Source organism: Anolis carolinensis, chromosome 4 (assembly GCF_035594765.1).
Source record: "Anolis carolinensis isolate JA03-04 chromosome 4, rAnoCar3.1.pri, whole genome shotgun sequence".
NCBI lineage: Eukaryota > Metazoa > Chordata > Lepidosauria > Squamata > Dactyloidae > Anolis > Anolis carolinensis.
In genome coordinates, this window is record NC_085844.1 from 82,441,651 (window position 1) to 82,465,713 (window position 24,063).

The 24,063-nt window shown below is 38.7% G+C and overlaps 1 protein-coding gene across 2 annotated transcripts in view; it reads right to left on the reverse strand.

Moving 5' to 3' along the window:
- edem3 (ER degradation enhancing alpha-mannosidase like protein 3) overlaps positions 1-24,063 on the reverse strand; it is a 50,924-nt gene that overhangs the window by 9,249 nt on the left and 17,612 nt on the right. For both annotated transcript variants that reach the window (XM_062980734.1, XM_062980735.1), the window contains exons 8-19: positions 23,573-23,678; positions 23,124-23,221; positions 21,508-21,633; positions 20,148-20,231; positions 18,503-18,586; positions 12,960-13,084; positions 11,366-11,531; positions 10,954-11,108; positions 10,043-10,200; positions 7,761-7,951; positions 5,535-5,700; positions 4,530-4,715 (exon numbers count right to left, since the gene is read on the reverse strand). In XM_062980734.1, the coding sequence (XP_062836804.1) occupies positions 4,530-4,715; positions 5,535-5,700; positions 7,761-7,951; positions 10,043-10,200; positions 10,954-11,108; positions 11,366-11,531; positions 12,960-13,084; positions 18,503-18,586; positions 20,148-20,231; positions 21,508-21,633; positions 23,124-23,221; positions 23,573-23,678 (1,645 nt within the window). The remainder of the gene's footprint in view (positions 1-4,529; positions 4,716-5,534; positions 5,701-7,760; positions 7,952-10,042; positions 10,201-10,953; positions 11,109-11,365; positions 11,532-12,959; positions 13,085-18,502; positions 18,587-20,147; positions 20,232-21,507; positions 21,634-23,123; positions 23,222-23,572; positions 23,679-24,063) is intronic.

The window sequence follows — 24,063 nt, forward strand, 5'->3', positions numbered from 1 at the left end:
ACAGTGGGCCTTGGGTTCTACTGGAGTTTGCTTCCAGGACACCTGTGGATACTAGCATCTATGTATGGTCAATCATTTTATATACAATGGAGTATAATGGTGCCCCTTGCATAAATGACAAAATCCAGATTAGCCTTTTTGGAATTAAAATTTTAAAAAAATGCTTTCAAGTCATGGATCGTCAAATCCATGGATACTGAATGCTGACTGTACCCATTATACACACAGCCTGAAGGTAATTCAATACAGTATTTTCATAATTTTTAAGCCACACCTCCTGTCATTTCACAGATCCTTGGGTCTCTCTCCAGCCTGGGGTCTCATTCATTCATTCACTTTCTGTGTTGTGTATGAGATTCAATGTTGGAGGGAGAATGAAGATCTCTGAAATGGTGGGAATCCAAGTGTTGTGCTCAGTATGAATCCATGTCTCCTGCTATGTCATAGATCCTGGCCTCCTTTTCCAGCCTCCCTCCTCCTGGGAGCCCACCAACCATCTGCTTTCATCTTGTGAATGGCCAGAAGCACCACAATTTATTTATTTTCCCTATTTATACCCTGCTTTTCTCAACCCCAAAGGGGACTCAAGGTGGCTTTATACATAGGCAACTATATGATGCCTTAGAACAACGTACAATTAAAATAAACATTTTACAATAGAATTTAAAACACATCAAAACATTAAAAACATTACATTCACTATTAACCACCCAACTGACACCTTGAAGGCAGAAGTGGATGGCTGGCAACAAAAAGTTTTGGATTTTGGAGTATTTCAAAATAATGTGTAAGGAATGCTCAATGTATGTAACATTAAAAAACTCCAACCCATTCTTTCTTAATATGACTCCCTATTATTTTTAAGGGATGACAGAAAAAAATTAGTTTTCTAACCTGCATATTAAAACACGAGTTTTACTAATCATACGTTTGAGACATCTTGACTTTTATTTATTTTAAGTTATAAGAATGTTTCCATAGAAGGTAGAGGATGATACATCAAAATTAACACTAATTCTGCATGCACTTCAATGGGAATAAATCCCTTTGTACATGGCAGGATTACCTTTCAACTAAATATGCCGAAGATTGCACTGCAGGTGACTGAAATTTAAAAGGCCGGGATGTAAATAAATGCAGTGCTAATGTGATCAAAGATTTCTTTCTAAAATTGCAGAAGTTATTCTCCTTCTATCTCCAGGGTCAGGGTCAGAATGGAAGCTGTAAAACTCTCCAGAGGTTTAACAAATGCAGGTTCTAGCAATAGTGGGCAACACAGCCAATGGCAGGGAATGCTGGAAGCTGGAGTTCATCATTTGTTAGTCTACACAAACCACAACTTTGACTTGCTGTAAAGTTTGTCCAGGGGTCTAATGAATTTTGGTTTGAGCATTAAAAGGCAGCTACATTTATTCTTCCCAGTGATGATGTAAAGGGTCTACTAATCTTCTAGGTATAGGAAGTCTAAGTGTAATTAACATACAATTGCTTACAATTGAGTACATTGTGTCTGGAAGCCCAAGCCCTGCGAGGAGCGTCTTAAGGAGCTACGTACATCTGTTTAACTTGGAGAAGAGAAGGCCGAGAGGAGATGTGATAGTCGTGTTTAAATATTTGAAAGAAAGTCACATTGAGGAGTGGGGCAAGCTTATTTTCTGCTGCTCTGGAAACTAGGACATAGAGCAATGTACTGACATGGCAGAAAAAGAAATTTCACTCAAACATTAGGAAGAACTTCCTGGTGGTGAGAGTGGTCTGATCGCCTTGAAGAATCTATACCAAAAAATGGTTAACATCTAGAAAGAGACTTTGAAGAAGTTCAACATAGGATGAGAAGTATGGAAGAGCTTGAAGCTCAACATATTAAAAGCATATTGGTATCTTTACAGAGATATTTTAAATAGATAAGGAACAAATTAGTTCTGAAGCAACAAGAACAGAATCTGAATCACTACAATGTGATACTGATGAACATCCGGTTGCTAAAATGTATGGATTTTTTTGTTAAAACCTGAGATGTAAGATGAGCAAGTAATATACGGTGAAATGGGCTCAGAAGGTGAATCACAGTATACATATGTCACAGTAAGAAAAATGTGGAGGGACCATTTTAAATTTACATTGTCTAAACTCTTAAATATAATATTTATGCAATGATGTATAAAAACACCTAAAATGTACATAAGGGCTCTTCAAGTATATGCTGCAAATGCAAGAAATAAGAAAATACTTTCTATTAGAGGTGTGCGCAGTATTTGTTTCATACCATCCATTTGGCTGGCACGAAATGAAAGAGCCCATTTTCAGATGAAACAAAAGGTGAAATGAAAAAGAGAGTTGCGTGGTTTCTGTTTCTTTGTTTGGTTTTCGGGCCGCATGGCTTTCCTCTCACGGCCCAGGGAGTTCTTCCACATGCTTCAGAGGAGGAGGAGGAGGTGAAGTTTGGGGCTTTTGGCCAATCAGAGGGTATTTAATGTTGCCAGGGTATTTAATGAGACGACCACCCCCAAAGCGCCCATTTTGGGTGCGTCCTTTGCTGGTGCTGGCTGGCTGCCATGGCTTGCTGCCGCTCGCTCAGCTCACTCAGTCTCTCTGTGCTAGTATGCTTGCTTGCTTTCTGCCTTACCTCTTGCCTTGCCTTCCTTCCTTGCCTTGCTGCTAGGAGAAAGAGATTTGTTTGTATTTTATTTTTTCCCCAAACTTGCCTGCTTGGCTTCTATTTTTATTCTTTCTTTGAAGGGAAGGGTGCTGGGATTTTGGAAGGGGTGGGGGTGGGTTTGGCTGGGGAGCGCACATGGGGCTTCGGGGATGGGGGGGAAAAGGGGATCTCTGTAGCTTCTATTTGCTGTACTGTAATATTTTTAAATCTTTAAATCTTTTATTCTTAATTCTTTGTTTAAAGTCCCCTTTTTCCTCCCCCTGGGTAATATTAGTTTTTAAAAAAATTTCAAAGGAAAGAAATTGTTGGGCTTCTACCTTCTCTGTTTAGAAAACTTTTTAAAAGACGGTGGGCTAAAAGGGGTTGATATGCCCTCCATGTATGGTGATTTTCACCCCTCTAGCCCTAAAACTGAGGGGAGGGTGAGCCTTGGAAGCCTTCCCATTGCTGCCAATGGTCCAAAAAATTTCATTTTTTTCGGACACGAGACAAAAATCCCATTCGGATAGGGTCTCATTTCCGGAAGTGGCAAAAAAAACAAAAACAAGTGGAACAAATGAAACAAAACAAAATGGATAGCAATTTCATTCAAATGCACATCACTACTTTCTATCAGATCTGGGAAATCTGTAACAAGTCAAAAATATTGATTCAAATTCTTCAAAAGACTGAGGAAATATTGAGGAAATAGAAAGTTATTCTTTGCTATTTGATAACAGTAGGAACAATAATCTTGGCACAAAGATGGAAACATGTATAAATATCAAAATGGATAAATTGGATAATAAGAACAAAAGAACATGCAGAAATGAACAAATTGACAGTACTGATCTAAGAGAAATCTATAGATAAGTTTAAAGAAGAATGGAATTTAGCGATGGACCTTATGAGGCTTAAATGAGGGGCAGAATCAACTCTAGGTTATGGCTAAAAGTAGTGCGTAATTTAAAGTTGAAATAATGGCGAATAGAGGAAGGAAAATGTCAGGTACTAGTTACAATGGTAAAGTGGCAAGTTGAGGATCAATCTGTGATTGATGTTAATTTAGTTTGGTTTATTTTTTATTGGGTGGGAGGTTGTCAGTATTTAGTAAAGAATGTTAAGAAAATAGGAGCACCTTTTTATTATTTTCTTTGTGTGTTTTGGCATACCTGATATATTGCTTTATGCTGTTAAATTATAGTTATACATTTAAAATATTTTATATAAAAAAACAAATGCAATTCCCCTCACCTTGTTGTGAGGCTCCTCCCCCTTCTACAATGCCATATAAATCCAGATTATCTGCTTTGAATTGCATTATATGGCAGTGTAGAAGGGGCCTCCCTTCTCCCTAATTTAGTTTTCTGACTTGTTTCAGAGTTGCTCAATAGTCTAAAGCAGTGGTTCTCAACCTGGGGTCCTCTGATGTTTTTGGCCTACAACTCCCAGAAATCCCAGCCAGTTTACCAGCTGTTAGGATTTTTGGGAGTTGAAGGCCAAAAACATCTGGGGACCCCAGGTTGAGAACCACTGGTCTAAAGACACCAAATTCACTCCAATCTTGGAAGCTAAGCAGGGTCCATCCTGATTAGGTCTTGGATGCATAACTGCCAACAAATACCAACTGGTGTAGGCTATATTTATGAGAAAGGAATTGGCAAAACCACCTCTGTGTATTCCTTGCCTAAGAAAACACTATGAAATCCATACTATGAAAAGCCATTCGTATCTGAACTATTTTTTCCTGCTGTGAGTAAAGAAGGGTTCACTTCAAGCAATTCAGATATCACTTTTGTGAAGAAAGCAAGAATGAATATTTCTTGGTAAGTTTTCAAGGCTCACTGCAGCTCATTAGGAAGCAAAGTTTCTTACATTCATTTGCTCTTACCTCTGTCTTTTGCTTTATCAGAAAGCAGCACTTCTACTGCTTCATATTCCTGGATGGCATCAAGAATAATACTGCCTTCCTTGTTAAAGAGGAACAACATGGGGATGGTGATGTCTTCTGTGTTCTTGCCATCACCTGCCATTTGGAACAGGGGAGCCGTGTCGCTGCTGCTGCCTTCATTGTCATCTAGTTAGAGTCAGAATACACAGCATTTTAATGAGCGTATCAGTCTAAACCACTGACGTATCAGTCAGCATGTTATATTTCCTGTGTGTAGTGGAAGTGGAAAATGGCGTTCTATGACACTGAACATACAAAGCTGAGTATCCATTTTCCAAAATGCTGAGAACCAGAGGTATTTTGGATTCCCCCCCCCCCCCCCCCCCAGATTTTGGAATACACGTATTTGCATTTGACTGTACATAATGAGTTAGCCTGGAGATATCTACTCAATGAGAGATGGCAGATAAACAGGCACCACTTAGAATGATCATAATAGCTTCATTTGATCTTGTTAAAGGGAATGAATATTGGGAAATTTGTATATTTAAAAGACAACTATGTACAGTTTAGAAGATAGGACCACATAGGAACTCTCAACTCACTTCAGACTGGTTAAAAGTTTAGTAGCCATTGTTTCATAACTGCCAACATAACTGTATGATAATTGGGGTGAGAATGTTATATGCACAAAACTGGAAAAATACATGAATATCAACAGCAGAACAGAGGAGCACAAGTGTTTTAATATGGCAGGATTAACTTTCTATTCCACTGGGCTAGCTATCTATAGATAACTGAGGGTAGACAGTTGGGTGGCAAAGAGAATATGGAAAAGACATGAAAAAGATGGGAAAGTTACCGTACTCACACTGATCCAAGAATAAATCAATCCAGAATATTTTTGGCTTGATTTTTTTGACTAAAATGTCTAGACTTATACAAGAGTTAATTCAAATACCACACAACTGACATCAGTATTTTTATATAGCATGTTTTACTTACCAATAACAATGCCACCTATGGCTCCGGCTTTTTGGATATTGCGTGCTTTTTCTGCAAACATGCACTGCCCTCTTTGCATCAAAGCAATTTTCTCCTTCAGTGATTCCGGATTGGTGATCTCAGAGCATCCATTATATGGTTTACTGACTGCAACAAATCCTCTTGTCTGTTGAAGACAAGAAGTTTTAACATATAATACTCAAGCCTCTAGAAATTCCACATTTTCTCCAATGAACCATCTGAGCAACATGACAGGATGCATACGTAAGAAAATCCTGCCCTTAAGACTTATTAAAACCATAAACTCCAGCAGAGTGCACAGAACTGAAACCATTAATTTAATCTTAATAGTTTATCCTTTTTCTTGTAAAAACTAGCAACATAAATCTAGTGCCATTTTGAAGTTAATTGAATTTATAAAATTGTACCTAAATTCAGTTGTTAGTTGTAATAACATTTATTGTGATTTATATAACGGCCCTGGTGGCACAGCAGGTTAAACTGCTGAGCTGCTGAACTTGCTGACCAAAAGGTCGGCGGTTCAAATCCAGGAAGCAGGGTGAGTTCTTGCTGTAAGCCCCAGCTTCTGCCAACTTATCAGTTCAAAAAAATGCAAATGTGAGATCAATAGGTGCCGCACCGGTGGGAAGGTAATGTACTGCAATGGCTTATTTATTTTATTACATTTATTTGTCACTTTTTTCACATACCCCCAAGAAAAACCAGACATGTGAAAACAAATGAAAATAACATTTTAAAATAACTGAAAGTCATCTGGCTTCATTCCTGCCTCCCATATGCAAGTGTTGGAAAAAGGTGTCACAGAGCGAATATCTGCTAAGTGGAACCAAAATTAAAAAATAATATACAGGCAGTCCCCAAGTTATGAACAAGATAGGTTCTGTAGGTTTGTTCTTAAGTTGAATTTGTATGGAAGTCAGAACAGGTAAGTCTTTCAGGAGTGAATTTCCCTTCCTAGGGGTAGATTTCTCTCACTTCCTGTTGTCTCACCCCCGTTCTTAACTATGAGTTGTTTATAAGTTGAATGTTTCTAACTCAGGGGCTATCTGTAAATGTAATCATATCTGTGCTTTAATAAATACATACAGAAGTGGAAGAGAGAATAGATGGCCTTTTTAAAACTGCCCAGAGAGATTCAAAATCCCTCCCATTGATTTTATGCTGTTTTCATGTTGCCCTGGTAAATAGTAGTGCACCAGCTGCCCTATGAAAGGATCCTTATCCTTTGGATGTTTGGGACGTGAGACCCTTTGACAATGATAGTTTTACAAAAATGTATTACACTGTGCATATGCAATTGTCTCCATTTAGGAGCCAAATGCTCAAGAAAGCACCATTTAGATAAGGATTGTGCACATAACAGTAGCTGCAGACAGTCTAAATAGGAATAGTCCTCTCCACAGAACTGAAATCTTGCCAAGTAATTGTTCAAAAGTGATAATAATACTAATATTAATAATAAAACTTTATTTAAATCCTGTGCCATCTCCCCGAGTGGACTCGGAGGGGCTTACAGCAATGGGAATAATACAAACAATAAACAACAATAAAACAAATAACCAATTTAAATTAAATCAACAAAAGTAACGACACAAAATCAATACAAAGTGAACAAAAACATATTAAAGTAACACAACCATCATCCATAAATGAACAGGGATTGTATTATATAAAAGCAATTTAAATATTTCAGCCATTGCTCTAGTTGATGGAACCAACAAAGATACTAAGATACCCCCTTCCCATTTTCCTTTCCTACCAAATGCTCATAGATGAAACATCATCTTAAAATAAAGTTTGACATACACTGTCCTATGTGCACTCTCACTAGATTGTAGCCAAAAAATCTTAATTTTTTTTTAAAAAAATTAGTTTACGCCAATGTTCCCATGCAAGTTTACAGCATGAAGTAACAATGTGACACATACTAATTCAGTAAAACCAGATTGTTAGTCAACACCTGAACAATTTATCCACACAGGTCCTGAGGTTTAGGCTTGTCCCTGTGTCCGTTGAATATTTTTAGACTGTTTTCTTCCAAATTAACCAAGAGTTTTCAGACATAGTTACACTCAGTTGCTTTCTCATATTTGAGTTGTTTGTAGGCGAAATGCCTCAGATTGAGAAAGCACCCATGAACACAGTTTTTTAACAAACAGCAACAGTAAGAGCAAATTATTGACATGCTCCAAAGAAAGTACGCACCCCTGATTTGTGTTTGGACAGGTCCATTCCAAACTGTGCAGGCCCGGCTGTCAGGACTACTCTGCCAAAAAACGGATGGGAAACTATCTGAACAGCACGAGGAGGCAGTTGCTGCTCTTTCTGTTGTTGGCTGGATAACTCAATCATTTCTTGCATGAATCGTAAACCATCTTCAGCATCAAGGGAACTTGCTGCCTAAGAAAAAGAGTCAAACAAGCAAGTTTTGGCATCAACTGGCATTTTCCAAAAGCATTGTTCTTTCAGTGCATCCTTGAGAATCAAAAAGATGGGGCAGACTTCTGCCAGTACTTTAGAATCAATAGCAGGGTATGACTATATTAAATGTTCCATCAGTTCATGGTTGAGCTAGTTACGACTGCATTAGACTGCAATCAAGGATATTAACCAGAGATGGACAAAATTTCAAAAAAATGTGTATAATTGTGTATTTTTATGGGAGAATCTTCACACCTTATACACACCTATGGAGACAAGTTTATCCATACTTGTCTGCACTGCAAAGTGTTAGATGGACTAAATATAGGATCTTAACGTCTAGTCATTCTTCTAAGGAGAGAAGTACTGAGAAACCCTAGTGCGCAGAGGACTAGACTAACAAATGAATGCAGAGATAAGCTTGTTTCTATTTTGCCAAATCTCTTCCTCCTCAATCAGTCACAAGTATAAGAAACAGAGATACAATGTGTTACGTTCTCTGTGCCCACAAACCAACTCCATACTTGAGTAGAACAGAATGTTTTGATTGGAACATTTTTTCCAACGAATGGAATAAGTAGTGCAAAGGGTGAGTGAAGATGGCACATCCTGCAGTTATATCTCAGCAATACAAAATTAAACTACTACTGTAAGATATATCAGCAGCAGCTCTGATTTGCTAGGTATGTGTAATCATACATATGCTATTTTCTTTATATTATTACAAATATACCAATAAGACACTTTCCACATAAAAGTTTGGAATGCGTTTCACTACAACAAAGCAAACATGATACATTAGAGAACATTATTAGAGCAACAGAAATTTCTCTGGAAAATGTTCTAGTTTTACTTTTCCAGAAAATCCATGCCACAGGCATTAATATCCCACAGTCTAAAGGTATATAATCAACATAATCAATATAAAAAGAAGTAAGCAGGACAAAAAGTAAGCATTTCCAGGAAATTACTTCAGGAAACACTGAATGACTTCTGAAATAAAAACAGTCCTAGTTGCTGACATGAAGCCACCAAAAAAGAGAAATACACTACCCTTGGAGATGTATTCCATAGAGTTTGTGTTACCTCTAAAAAGGCGAAACCATGGTTATTTTTTGTTGGGCCTCAAAGCTGAAATATACTGAATCCAACTTCACAAAATATGTGATTAAAGCATCTTTAAAAACCTGCCTGTTACCCCAAAACATGATGGGTTACACTATACAGTGATGACTTAAGAGTTTAATTCATATTCTGTGGCCGAGCTCTTAACGCAAAACACTCTTATCTCCAAGCAAATTTTCCCACTGAAATGCATTGAAATTAATCCATTCTGGCCTGCCCAAACCCCTCTCCCCCATTTTTTGTCACGTGTTTTTAAATTTAAAAAATGTACTTTATAAATCACAAATAATGTATAAATGCATATTCACAGGGAACAATAAAAAAGATCAACTTTAAAATAGTAGAAGCACAAAGTTGTGGTAAGGAAGCACAAAGTGAAGAGGCAGAAACATCATTTTTTCATACTGTATTAATTCCTGCCTCCCTCCCTTTCTTGCTCTCTTCCTCTCTCTCTTCATGAAGCCAAATAAACTCAGAATAAAAACCACAGAAGATCAACTAATCCAAAGTTCCTCAAAGTGGACAGCAATCTCCAAAGCAGTCAAGAGCACGAGGTACATAGGCTGCCCCCTCAAAGCCCTAAAGCGCTCCCCTCTGGCATTAGCCCTTAACTCAAAATGCTGTTCTTATGTCAAAGAGAAACGTAGCTCTTAATTCAAAACATTCTAAAGTTGGGACACTTTTAAGTCGAGGTTCCACTGTAGTACCATTATCAAAAATTAAATTATATTGTCCCAATGCTTTAACCATGTTGTACCCCACCTCAAGAGGCAAGTAATAAATAGTAATACTATTATAATTATTAGTCACAGGAATCCGGGAAAACATTGGAAAAAACACTTTTTTGTACGCATAAGCTCAGGAATGCTCAGAACCTATCTCATTACCCACACTAGACCAATGTTGGATCAAGATGTAAACTGAGCTAGAGGAAAATAAACTTGCCTGGATTGCATGTTGCACCAACTGGACTCTTCCGTCTTTGAGATGAATCAAGCTGACTCCCATTTTCTTCAATATTTCTAAGTGCTCAGGATTGCTGGCCATGAAATCCCTGGCTCTCAATGGGGGCTTCGGTCCATTGCCCAAACTTTCTTCCCTGTGACAGAAAAGAAAGTCCAGCTAAATTTTAAGAACAGAATGCATTGTCAGAACAGTGTTCCTAATAAATGAACCATAGCATACACTGCCACCTTTAAGCTTGCCCTCTCTACTTCACTATTATTAAGCTCTTTTGTGTAAGGATCTTATGACTGTTAAATGACAAAGAAATATACACTGAGGAAGTACTTATAAGAGAATAAAACAAGATAAATCTGATCTTGCTCAGGAAAATACACATATCTTAAAATAAATGGACAAATTAACAATGTCGTTGGTCACTGGACACATTCTTAGAAGAATGGAAACCATTTTATCCACATACATCTGAGGGAAAGACTTCATGTACAGATTTGGAGAAATAAAATGTTGGGATATGAACTTGTCAATGTTAAAATAAACAAAAGTAAATTTTCTGGATATAAAATGGAAGAAAAATGTTACATTTATAGAAAAATCAACAAAAGAGAAACTGTAAATCCAAATTTTAAACTAATTAATGTATATGTTGGTAGTTTTAGAGCTTTAAGCAGAGTAGAGATGTATGTTTGTTAAGTATGTCTATGTTTATGTGTAAGTATTGTTGTTATTGTGTGTGTTTTTATTATTAAAAAATTTAAATATATTGGGGGAGATAAATATAAACAAACATAGACAAATGGGCCAGTTCAACTAAAATCTTTCCCCACTTGCTATTTTTAAAATAAAGCCAAAGAAACAGCAGGGAGTATTAGTTATAATCCAATCTTACACTCTGGAGATACTTCTGGGACAGCTCTTGTCCACCACGTTTTTCAGAGGTTCCCTGATACTCTGTGCATACATAGGATCATTGGGGAAAAGGATTTGAGTATTGGGGCAGGTCCAGTCAAAGTTACTATCATCCAGCTCTGTGTATTCTGTTGTCTGTAAAGGAAATGACAGAACACATTGGCTCTAGAACAAAGATTTAGAATCATAAGCTACAACATCACTTTGTGAAACACTTCAAAAAAAAAAGACAAAGAAAGAAACTTCTTGTAATTTGACCACAAAGTCATGTAATATCTTATAACACATATTTTACTGCAGCAAAGTTCTCTTTGCGTAGAAAAATGTAAAAGAAATGTTATTACAACGGAATTTTGGTCAACACTAAAATTGGTTGAGCTTTAAATACTCACAATATTTTTCCTAGGTGCAGTTTGGTTCGTAGTAGACAGCCAAAGAGGTAGTAAGTGAGCCTCTGTAGTAAAGATATAGTCTTCTATATCAAAAGTCAGGTCTTCCTTTTCAGTAAAGAGCAAATATAAATATTTGAACATTTCAGCTAAGAAAAAAGAATCCATCCTAGGAAAAAAGAAAAAAAAATCTGAGCATCATATCACATCACTTGTTGTGTCTTTTTTCTGTATGCTGGTTAGATGTCACTGCTTTATCTGGTGCTCCTATGAAGCACAGAGGTGTTTTCTGCAGGGGTGGATAAACCATGATCCATCCACTGACCCCATGTAGTCCTCATATTATGGAAAAGGGAAAGGGCTGTCCACCCAGTGCTAGATGAATGCTGCTTTGTATGAAAAGAGATGCCCAAAAGACATCACCAGAATTCTTTATCATTACTTTAATAGCCTCCTACTGAAGTTTATAACCTATGCTGCAGCCCAACAAATCTGGCATACTGTAACATAGAATCATAGAGTTGGAAGAGACCATGTGGGCATCCAATCCAACCCCCTGCCACGAAGCAGTAAAATTGCATTCAAAGCACCCTCGCTAGATGGAAATCAAGCCTCTAAAAGCCCCCAAAGAAGGAGTCTCTACCACACTCTGGGGCAAAGAGTTCAACGGCTGAACAGCTCTCACAGTGAGGAAGTTATTCATAATGTTCAGGTGGAATCTCCTTTCCTGTAGTTTGAAGCCATTGTTCCACATCCTAGTCTCCAGGGTAACAGAAAACAAGCCTGCTCCCTCCTCCCTATGACTTCCCCTCACATATTTATACATGACTATCATCTACAATATTGCCATCTTATTATTCATTAAATAAACATCCTGCCTAACAAAATATTTTACCATATAACAAAAAGAACACAGTAAAATAATATTAAAAACATAAAATCTGACAAAAGTATCTGTTTGAAGAAGTAACGTTCAACAAATTCAGCAAAAAAATAAACGGATAAAGTTTGAGTGAGAAGAAACATTTCTATCATACACCTAAAGCTCCCAACTGTGTAATGCCAACTTGCATAAGAGTTTACAAAATGCACAATGACTTTTCCCCTTTCCATTTATGGTTATTTGGACATAACCTTCATTTTCCAGATCTTCCTGTACTTATTTGAACTCTTTACTTCAGATGCAACTGCTTTTTCTGCCTTTCGATAGCAATTTTGCAAATGTTGAAAAAAAAATGGTTAAACAGTAAATTCTAAAACAAACATGAACTCATATTTCTATGTTCCAAATCTTGCTTGACCAGCAAAACCAGATTTAATTTTTTTTAAGTTCAGTTTTGCAAGACACATAATGAAGACTTACAACCTCATAAATCCTGCAATGCATATTTATGGTTGTGACACTACTTCAACAACTGCCAATACCAGCCAAACCCACCGTCAGAGTTAGGCAGTTCAACCCACCAAGAAGTCTTCAAAACTCCTCATTTTGTGCAGCTGTCTGGGATCCTAGGTGGACTTTGGGGGCCAGATCGAAAAATGGATTCTAGCTATGCTGCTACTTTTATGGTTTTTAAAACACCTTTCAGTTAGTTACCTGTCTTCATGGCTTCCAGTACGAACATCCTTCATAGCAGCAAATCCACAAGGCACACGTGCATATTTATTTAAGTTCTCAATTAGTGTTTTTCCTACTTCTAGGTAGTAGGGATCCCCAGTGGCCTATTTTAAAGGGAGATATTTCACATTTACATCTGAATATACACCACAATAAATATACAACACCAACTTGCTAAATGTTGCTATGTCATTTAATTTCAGGCCATTTTTGGTTAAAGTCTGATCCAAATCAGGGCTTCTTAACAATGGGTCAGTATCCCAAATGGGGTCACCATAACTATGTTGGGGTTGCCTTCCATTCCTTCCTGCACACACCTCTCTGCTTTTCCTTCTCTCCCTCACACACGTCTCTCTGCTTTCTCCTCTTTCTCTTTCTCTCTCTCATCTCTCTCCCCTCCCCACTCCAACCTCCTTTATATAACTGGGATTGCATAAACATTTTCGGGTAAAAAGGAGTCGCAACTAAAAAAAGCGTAAGAAGCTCTGATCTAAATCACACACACTAATAAAAGCATATTAACTTGAAAGAAAAGGCAATACATTACATGCAATAGAAGAACATTCTTAAAGAAAATTGTGGAGTGCAAAACACAATGAGTTCCAAGTGACATGTCCTTTAAATTTCAACAGAATTGTGTTCTAAACCCCATTAAGCTTTTAAAACACAACCTGTGTCCCTCAAAGAAAACTGAAAAATGCCCTAGATATTTTTCTGACAGTTAAATAAACCGGTCCATTCTGAATAATTATTAGCCCAGGCCTTCAATAAAAAGCTCTCTTAGACCTACAGTAGAGTCTTGCTTATCCAACATAAATGGGCCTGCAGAATGTTGGATAAGAAAAAATGTTGGATAATAAGGAGGGATTAAGGAAAACCTATTAAACATCAAATTATGTTATGATTTTGCAAATTAAGCACCAAAACATCATGTTTTACAACAAATTGACAGAAAAAGCAGTACAATACACAGTAATGTTATGTAGTAATTACTGTATTTACGAATTTAGCACCAAAACATTGCAATTTATTAAAAACATTGACTACAAAAACATTAAATACTAAAAGGCAGACTGCGCTGGATAATCCAGAATGTTGGATAAGCGAAGGTTGGATAACTGAGACTCTACTTGTTTTGAATGAGTCTTCCAAGGCTGTTAGTGCCAATGGTAGGATCAGGAGGGGAAGGAAGACTCCTTGCGAGGAGGGCTCATTGGAAGACTTACACAGGAAAAGGCTCAGGGAAATACTTGAGGAATCCTCAAACAAACAGCAAACAGTACTGCCCACTGTTTGCTAAACCCTGGTACTATCGGGTTCTTCTGACCAGTTGTACTTGTTGGTTAACTCTTTGACATAGCCTCAGAGTTCACCCCAGTTTAAGGCTCTTCCCATGACCTTGTAGCACCTTAACTTCCTTCTTGTTTACAAGTTCCACTCAGTGCACTTTGCCCAGCTCATTTTATGTTTTTATTGCTGTGTTTTTTATGTGTTTTATAATTATTGTGATTTTTTAATGCCTTTTAAATTTATTTGTGTGTTTTTGTATTTGATATTACTGTATGTTGTATACTGTATGCTGGTTTTATATCTGTAAGCCGCCCCGAGTCCCTCTGGGGAGATGGTGGCGGGGTACAAAAATAAAATTATTATTATTATTATTATTATCAACACAACAACGTTGTATGACACAGCAAACAAGATAGATATGCTGGATTTCGTTTCGCAAAACCACAAGTCGAACACTTCCCAAGTGTCTAGGACTGTGTGATGTATTTTCTGATGATGTGTGCAGATCCCAGTAGGGTGGCCTTTTGCAGTTGGCAGATGGTGATTTTGTCAATGTCTATTGTTTCCAAATGCCGGCTGAGATCTTTTGGCACGGCACCCAGTGTGCCCATCACCACCGGGACCACCTGGACTGGTTTCTGCCAGAGTCTTTGAAGTTCAATCTAGCGGCTGAGTTTTTCCTGTTGTTTTTCATCTATGCGACTGTCACCTGGGATGGCAACATCAATGATCCAAACCTTGTTCTTTTCCACAACTGTGATGTCTGGTGTGTTGTGTTCCAGAACTTTTGTCAGTCTGGATTCGGAAGTCCCACAGTATCTTTGCGTGCTCATTTTCCAATACCTTTGCAGGTTTGTGATCCCACCAGTTCTTTGTTGCTGGGAGGTGGTACTTGAGGCATAAGTTCCAATGAATCATTTGGGCCACATAGTTGTGCCTCTGTTTGTAGTCTGTCTGTGCGATTTTCTTACAGCAGCTGAGGATATGATCAATGGTTTCGTCGGTTTCCTTGCACAGTCTGCATTTTGGGTCATCAGCTGATTTTTCAATCTTGGCCTTAATTGCATTTGTTCTGATGGCTTGCTCCTGGGCTGCAAGGATCAGGCCTTCTGTCTCCTTCTTCAGGGTCCCATTCGTGAGCCAGAGCCAGGTCTTCTCCTTATCAGCTTTCCTTCAATTTTGTCAAGGAACTTTCCATGCAGTGTTTTGTTGTGCCAGCTGTCAGCTCTAGTTTGTAGTGCGGTTTTCTTGTACTGGTTTTTTGTCTGCTGTGTTTTGAGGAGTTTCTGATTTTTGACTTCAATCAAAGCAGGTTCTTCACTTTGCTTGACATATTCTGCCAGGGCATGTTCTTCTTCTTTGACTGCTTGTTTTACTTGTAAGAGTCCTCTGCCCCCTGATCTTCTAGGCAGATATAGCCGGTCAACATCACTGTGAGGGTGCAGGGAATGATGAATGGTCATGAGTTTTCTTGTTTTTCTGTCCAAATTGTCCAGTTCCACCTGTGTCCAATTTATAATGCCAGCAGTATATCTTATGACAGGTATGGCCCAGGTGTTTATGGCCTTGATGGTGTTGCCTCCATTGAGCTTGCTTTTGAGAATTTTTCTGACCCTTTGTGTGTATTCTTTGCTGACCACAGTTTTCACATGTTCATGCTTGATGTTGTCCAGCTGTAGTATGCCCAGATATTTATAGGCCTCTGGCTGGTGACACTTTATTGTTTGGCCATTGGGCATATTTATGCCCTCACTTTCAATGATTTTTCCCTTCTTCAATGCCACTGTCGAACATTTGTCCAAACCAAACTCCATGTTGATATCAGTGCTAAAAATTCGGACAGTGTTGGTCAGAGACTGGATTTCAGTTTCCGTTTTCCCATATAGCTTCAGGTCATCCATGTACATCAAATGTGAAATTTGGTGAGAATTCTTAGATGTTTGATAGCCGAGATTTGTTTTTTGTAAGATTGTTGACAGAGGGATCATGGCAATAATGAAAAGCAGAGGGGACAATGAATCTCCTTGGAAAATTCCTCTCCTGATGTTGACAAGTCCATAGCTTTCATTTCCAACAAACAGTTCCAACCCACAGGTGCCACCTTGACGTGGTGGGGGGGCTTAGCTGCTCCAATGATGACTGACGGCTGTGCTGGCGGTAGTGTAACTACCGGCAGGTCCAACCAAGCCAGAGAGGCCTCAGCTGAGGAGCACAACCAAGAGCACCTAACCCATTAGCATTATGGAGAATCAAACCCAAACGAAGTCTATACTGGCTCGGTCGTCGCCCAGGATAAAAAGGACCGTGGTGGATGCTGCTGATTCTGGACATCCATCGACAAGTGGGCTACGGAATCATCAAAACCCAAATGAACAGTCACAGAAGCGGCAAAAATATACAATGCCAGAAAACCGCACAATTATTATTATTATTATTATTATTATTATTATTATTTCAAAGGGAATCCTGAGGTGGAAATGACTGTTGAGGACCCGGTGGTGGCGGAAGGGGTTGGCATTGACTGGGCACGGGCTCCGGAGGATCTTGGGGAGGAAACAGGGCCCATGGATGCTGAGGACGCAGGAGAAGCTTGGGTTTCTTCAGAAGCAGACCCCACATGGTCTGCCTGGAGGAATGAGGGTAATTTCGCAGGTGTGGACAGGCTTGGGCGTGGGCAGGGCGATTCTGGCTCTGATGAGGAACTTGGGACGCCTGATCCTAAGGCGTTGGCTGTTTGGAGCTCGGACTCTGATGAGCTTGGGACACCTGATCCTAAGGCGTTGGTTGTTTGGACGCCCAAGGAAACCTAAATAAATTGGGGACTTTTGGTCATTGTTCCTTGCGTGTGGCAAGGTGTTGTTGGGCGCCATTGGGTTTCTGACTGGCTTGGGACTTTGCAACTGATGTAAGTTTGATCTGGGTTATTCTACGATGGAGGGCTGGAACTGTGTGGGTTTTCTCTTTGGACTGCATTGTTATTACTATTTTGCATTAGCTGCCGCTCGCCTCCGTCGTTTTGGCTCTTTGTGTTATCCCATGACGTGGACCTTGCTGTGATGACTTCACCCTTTGGACCTTGGACCGGAACTTGACTTGGCATATCTCTTCGCTCTCAAACTCGGCTTGGCATCATTCACGTCTCTGTGGCTGACTTCCATTGCTGACCGCTGGCTTTGTCCTCGACTCTGACGCTGTTCTCCAACCCTGACTCCGGACCGGCTTGACTTCGCTACGACGCTTCATTCTCTTGACATCTGGCTTGGCTTTTGACTCCGCAGCAACTTGTCGCTATTGCTTCAGCGTTTTACAGCTTTGTTTGCCTGCGCCGCTTTTGGTGAAGAACTTTAGCCCGGTTTGGGCTTTCTCTTTAGTTTTGGGCTTTTTGCTATACTTTTGGGTTTTGGAGAAGTTTTGCGCCTTTGGGACTATTTGCCCTTGTTGGTTTTGCCGTTTTGAGTTTGCCTTGCGATTTTGAGCTGAATTCAAGCACCTTGGTTTTAATCCAGATTATATCTCCGGATAATCTGGATTATATTCCGGTTTGTTCTTTTGACATTTTCTTCGTTTTGACTGCTTATTTACACTGAAGTTTAAGTGTTATAAGCTCTTTGGACAATTTGCTGAGCTTTTTTGAGTTGTTTGTTAAATAAACTACACTTAGCTCGCAGTTGGCGTCTGACTCTTGACACTACTGTAATAGCAAAATTATGGTGACCTGTGTTGGATTATGATCGTGGGGTCCAGAATCTAAGGACTGCCCTTCAAGTTGGGCTACTATAATGCCTAGTGAAGCTCAGGTGAAGATAATGATGACTTACTGCTTTACTGAAGACTGTTAAAATCAGCTAATCTATCTCTAAACGTGTAACTGTCACTGTAAGGCCTTTTTTCAAAGTCTTCTAAGTTAGAGCCCATGACCATCACCTGTGGAGTAATACTTTGCTTCATCATGAACTGCAACCAATTCACTTCACTCCATAATATATGATCTGAATATCATTTCCAAGAGAAGAGACACTTTGTAAGGAAGACACTACAAAACCCTATGTATTTGTGTTGTCTCTTTTTCAATTTCCTGCTCTACAACACTTTTCTTGAGATGAGGCAGCCCGATTAGTACATATGGCTGTGCCATTGAGTCATATAACAGCATCAAAACACTTTGGATTTTACTTTTCATCTCTTTCTTATGACTACCTAGGATGTATATGGGTGGAATATGAAGATCTTACTTTGTATAAGAAATATGTACTTTCTGCAAATTCTGGTCGTAGAGGGTGCTGAGCCCAATGAACTCGAAAGTCTGTGGTGAAAGCCTGAATGAAATAAGGAGAAGAACACAAGTTTTAAATAGCTACTCTCTCCGGAGCACTTTGGTTGCAATTGGTTAAAGAGGAGTCAACCCGTATTTTGGTGCCTCAAATGCTATCTGTGTTCCTGGATATATTTGACCTGCTGTTCCAAAAATAACACCATTTTTCTGCTATAAACTCTAGTTTTTGAGATACAGAATATATGCTATCTAACCGTCATTATCTGCATGTCCATAGAAAAACATAAACATAGAGCTGATTCAGTCTGTTAAATGTGATTGCCTATAAACCAAAATACTAAGTAAAGAAATGTTGTTGTTGTTGGGCTGTATTATTCTTCCTCATTACAAATTTGGAGCCTATTGTCTAAATTAAAGTCTAAATCCAAGTTCTAGTTCCATCTAGAACTGCTTCGGTTAACAGCCTGGTTCTACTCTAATTGGGACTTTCAACTGGATTTAGAGAAATGTACGATGTATGATTCATTCAGGGCAAAACTGCAGTGGTCTCTGGCTATGCCAAACTCTCTCCAGTATTAGTCCCAACATCCACTGGATTAAAGCCTTACTGGTGTTTTATCATTTTGTCTTTTAAGCACTGTTTTATTATAGATGTGTTTATTGTGGAACACTTGGGGATTTTTCTAAGTGTAAAGTGGCATATACATATTGGAAATAAAACAGTAATAAAATATTTATTCAGCAAATAACAAAGCATGGAAGAAAATGAAGAGTAGTATGCTATATAATTTGAACAATCTGAATCGTTCTGACACAGAAATTTTCTTGAATGACATTGAGAAATTTATCATGTCTCATTCTAATCTACCTTGTGCCTTTGCTGTAGGATTCAAAGAGTAAAACCCTCATATGAACTACCCTAAACTCCATGAAGGAAAAAAAAAAACAGAATTCTAAAACACAATCAGAAGCAAAATATTCAGACTGGGTCACCAGGCTGACAACGGGATGACATACTGGTACCTACACAATAACTGGATGATTTGGGGGGTGGGGGGGCGGAGCTTAAACCTCTAATTATTCTAATTCCTGTTTCTTTGGATTCTAAGCCAATCTGAAAGTTTTTCTTCAGTCCTATATTAATTTCCCTATCATAACTAGCATATCTACCAGGTGCTACCCAGGTGTCAGAAGGGCCACTGTCCCACTGCTTTCATCCTTTCTTTCTCTTTCTCTCCCTTATTACCTTTTCTCCTTTCCTTTCTCTCACTTCCTTACCTTCTTTTTTTTTTCTTTCTGACTCACTTATTTCCCACTCCCTTTCTTTCTTCTTCTTCCTTTCCTCCTCCATCTCTGAAAAAGCCTACCCCACAATGTCTCCATAGCAACATGGCTCTCTTTGTGGCTCTTTCCTTCCTTCCCTGCTTCCGCTCATACATGTAACCTTTCCCAGTGATATCACAAAGAGTCACTCAGCAACAGCCAATCCAGTGACATCTCACAGAGCAACTGGGTTGTCATCTAACATCAGCCTTTCTGATACAGACAGACAGACTGTATATAGAAAATAATAATTTACTTATAATATATGCATATTGTTTTACCTCTGGAAGGAAGTTATGCTTCTTTATCACCTGATATAGCATTTCATGAGTCTCTATAGCTGGTCTAATATCACCTTTCAGCACCTAAAATCAAGACAGAAATGGTAATATTGCATTATAAATATGCACATGCAAATCATTACATATGAAAGTTCTCATCATAAAAGTGGAGTGTATTTTTCTAGCTCACAAAATAGTTAAGCGTCTTTTTGCCACAAACTCCAGAGCACAAGAAATCCAAGAATGTAAAATTGCTAAGATGCTAAGTCTCCACCTCCGCTAAAAAATCACAGAGCTTATAATTTAACTGCATTAGACATTAACAGCCTTAGTAACATATTTTGTTATGAGAAAATGGTTTCCTAAAAACTTTAAGTGCCAAATCAGATACTGCAAAACCAATACAATACATAACGAAATCTGTTCATTTATGTTTTGTTTTTTAATAGACATACAGTTATAAAGAGCAATTGTTTTTCAAAGCATAATAATTCAAATGACATATCATCAATATATTAAATCAAAAGGGATCTTCTTATTGTACATTTGCTTTTAATTTTAGGTGTGCTACTAAATTGCGGAGGTTGTGACCATTTATGGAAATAATAAAATCAGTTAACAGATTAAGACCAAATATTCAGTAATTTAATAATGGCAGCCAATAATATTCTAACGTAAGCAATTTACTATTGGAAAACTAAGGCATGTTGTCTGTCTGGTTCAAGACAAAGAACCAACAGTTAATACAAATTATAAAAAGAAGGAAAAGGTTTAATTATAACAAAATAGCACAAATCCTTAAACAGTGGTATCAAGGCATGACTTTGGGTCTTCCCCAACGATGTCAGCAATGGGACATTAGGTGTCTGATGTGCCTTATAATACAGTGAGAGAGAACAATGGGATACACTCCAAATCAGTTGGCTTTAAGAATATCTAGTTTCCAAAAATTGGAAAGGATTTGCAGGATGCTGTTTAAGTGTTAATGACATGGTAATGATAGTACCATTGGAGCAAGCAGTCACCAAAGATTGTTTTTCTTTAACAAACCTGACTAGCACTACATTCAAAACCTTACACAGATTACATCTATCATTGTTTGCTTTGTGGATGCAACACCTTGGATGCTTGTGAACTACTACTACATTGTCTTCAAAGACTATTGAGTGCATCTGATGAGTGGGTAGTTACGTGGTTCTTTCACCAGCAGAAAAAGATCTTAGGCTGGCTATCTATTGGCAAATAACCAGTAAGGAAGGGAGTTTTAATAGAGGATATGTTTCACATGAACTGATTATCCATTTGCGATGTACATAAATAAATATCATGGGATGAAAGGTTGAACTGTACAAAAGTTTACCTGTAAACCTGGGAAAAATGCTAGTAGCGAATCCATCCATGTCCGAGCATTCAGCATTGGTTTGTGTATATGCACATCAAGCAGGAGAGGTGGCTGGCTAATGTATCTCATTATGGCATCATAATGCTGGAAAAATCAGAACCATGTGAGCTCACATTCTTCTAGAATATCAAAATTGTCCACAGAACTGGCAAACTGAATGCAGATGCAAAGGTTGTGAAAACACCTTTCTAGCACAGTGGGAGTTACCTATCTATGCCGCATGTTCATTCTATCTTCCTTCTTTTTAACTATTGTGCAAAATAGCACAATGAACACTGGATGAATTTACAAAGGAAAAAATTATACATGGACTAATATGCCTGTGCTAGTCAGCAGCACAATAGTGTTAACATCAACGTAACAATCAAGCAGAATGAAATTCAAAGGCGGGTACAGATATAATAGGTAAGTAAGGGAAGCTGGCCACTGGTTCGTCCACTCTTTTCCCAACACAGTAAATATCCTCATACACGGTTTAATCAAAATGAGGGGAGAAATATAATTGGCTAAAGATACTAGAGGATCATTTTACTTCCAGCTTCCAACAGCAGTAAAATGGTGAACTTCAATGCTATTGTACATTACCTACAGGAACTACTTGTCTATAGTTTCGTCACCTTGTGTCTCAACAACATTCAAAAGGAAACATATGACCTCAGTAAATTACACTGATGAGAAGTATACATGCTGTGACCTTCCTGATAAAATTGATTTGAAATTCTGCCCTTCCCATTAGTGGTGCTGGCAAGGGCTGAAGGTAGGTATAGCTCAACAGGATCTGGAGGGCAGATCATAAACTAATGGTTTTGTCCTGCATCATCATCATTACTCATGGCTATCACTAGTGGTCAAGTATCATTGTCTTCCAAAGGCAGAGTCTTGGTGGTGGGTCCGTAAGTGACTGTGGAGACCTATTCTGGATCCGCATGTTTTTTCACACTGAGGATATAGATTTCCAGAGGGAAGGCAGTCACAACAAGGATTGGCTCAATGCACCTTTCTCTTGACATGTGTCTTCCTTTCATCCTCTATTCATGCCTCTTCAAAATCCACAGCACCACCGGCAGCTGACTGCCAGGTTACAACTCTCGAGTGCCAAGGCTTCCCAGTTCTCAGAAGCACGAGTGCTGCTAGGCAGCAGGGCTCGTGGGCTGCTTCCCAAGGGGCGAGGGCTCACCGAGGGACATCTCCCCTGATCTCCCTTGGCCAGGCCCTTACTGGAGGAAACTCTTTCCTCCAACAAGGCCCTGGCTGAGGGAGATCCGTGGAAACGTCCCTTGGCGAGCCCTCTTCTTATCTGAGGAGTTTGGTTATCCAAGAACGGGTCTGCCCCTTTATCTCAGATAACCGAGACTCTACTGTATATTGGTTCAATGAGTACACTCAACTGTCTCACTGAGGGAAACACAGAAACAACTCCTGGCTTGTCTGATAATCTGTTGCAGCAAGTCCACAAAAAGGCAAGCCAGATACAATGTATTAGTTTTTAAAGGACTACAACACCTTTTGTTGTAACTCTTGCTACCTCCATGAATGCAAAAGCAGGACTCAAAGTATCGTGGTCTTATACTCACCGTGTTAAATCTTTCCAGAAAACTGTCGTCACCAAGCAAGACGTAAGCCTTTAATAAATATTCATAATATGAATCTATTCCTGCTCCAACTCCACTATCTGGAAACAAGAGAAAATGCTATTATATACTCAATTTGCTTTTTATGCTTACGTTCTCCCTACATAAAACACCTCCATAAACTGTCAACCTCCCTCAGAAGCAAAAGATTGGAGCAAATGTGCCTTTTACACTTTCTACCATTTTGCAGTTTGCCAATTTTACACTTCACTCACATTTAAGAATGTTACCCACTCATTTGTCATGTTTCAAGGCAACAGATTCTATATCTCTGGTACCACCAGGTTAAAAAGATGGATCTTATCTACATATCTAAGCATGTAGCAAGTCGAAAAAATATTGAGACTGCTTTGCAGTTTTGATTCCAGCATGCAGATATTATAACTTCATACCTTTGCGGACCCAGTCACCCGTATGAATATTGATAGTAACTCCCACTAAATTGCTGCTGCGTTGCCTTTTTTCCCAAAGAAAATCAAGTGCTTTCCGTGCATATTCCTGTAAAAAAAAAACCAAGCAAACAACGTTGATAATTTTCTAGTTCAAAACAGATCTGAGGGCAATACATTAGCTGAGAAACTGAATCGAACAACCGGTGTATCCATTTCATATACATCTAAATTTAAAGATCTATACAGTTGTCAGAAAGACAACCTCAAAGGAGAGAAAAGCAGACAAGATAAATTTCCTTCTTTGCTATCCATAAGGCAGAAGTGGGCAACCTACATCTCTATAGATGTGGTTAGACTCCATCAGCCCCAGGCAGCTCCACTAGTCTGGGATGGTTGGTGCAAGAGAACAGTAGCTTTCAGAAGAGTACGTGGCCTATCTCTGTGATAAGGGATATAATCCTGTCAATATGTGTGTCAATGAGGAATTTTGA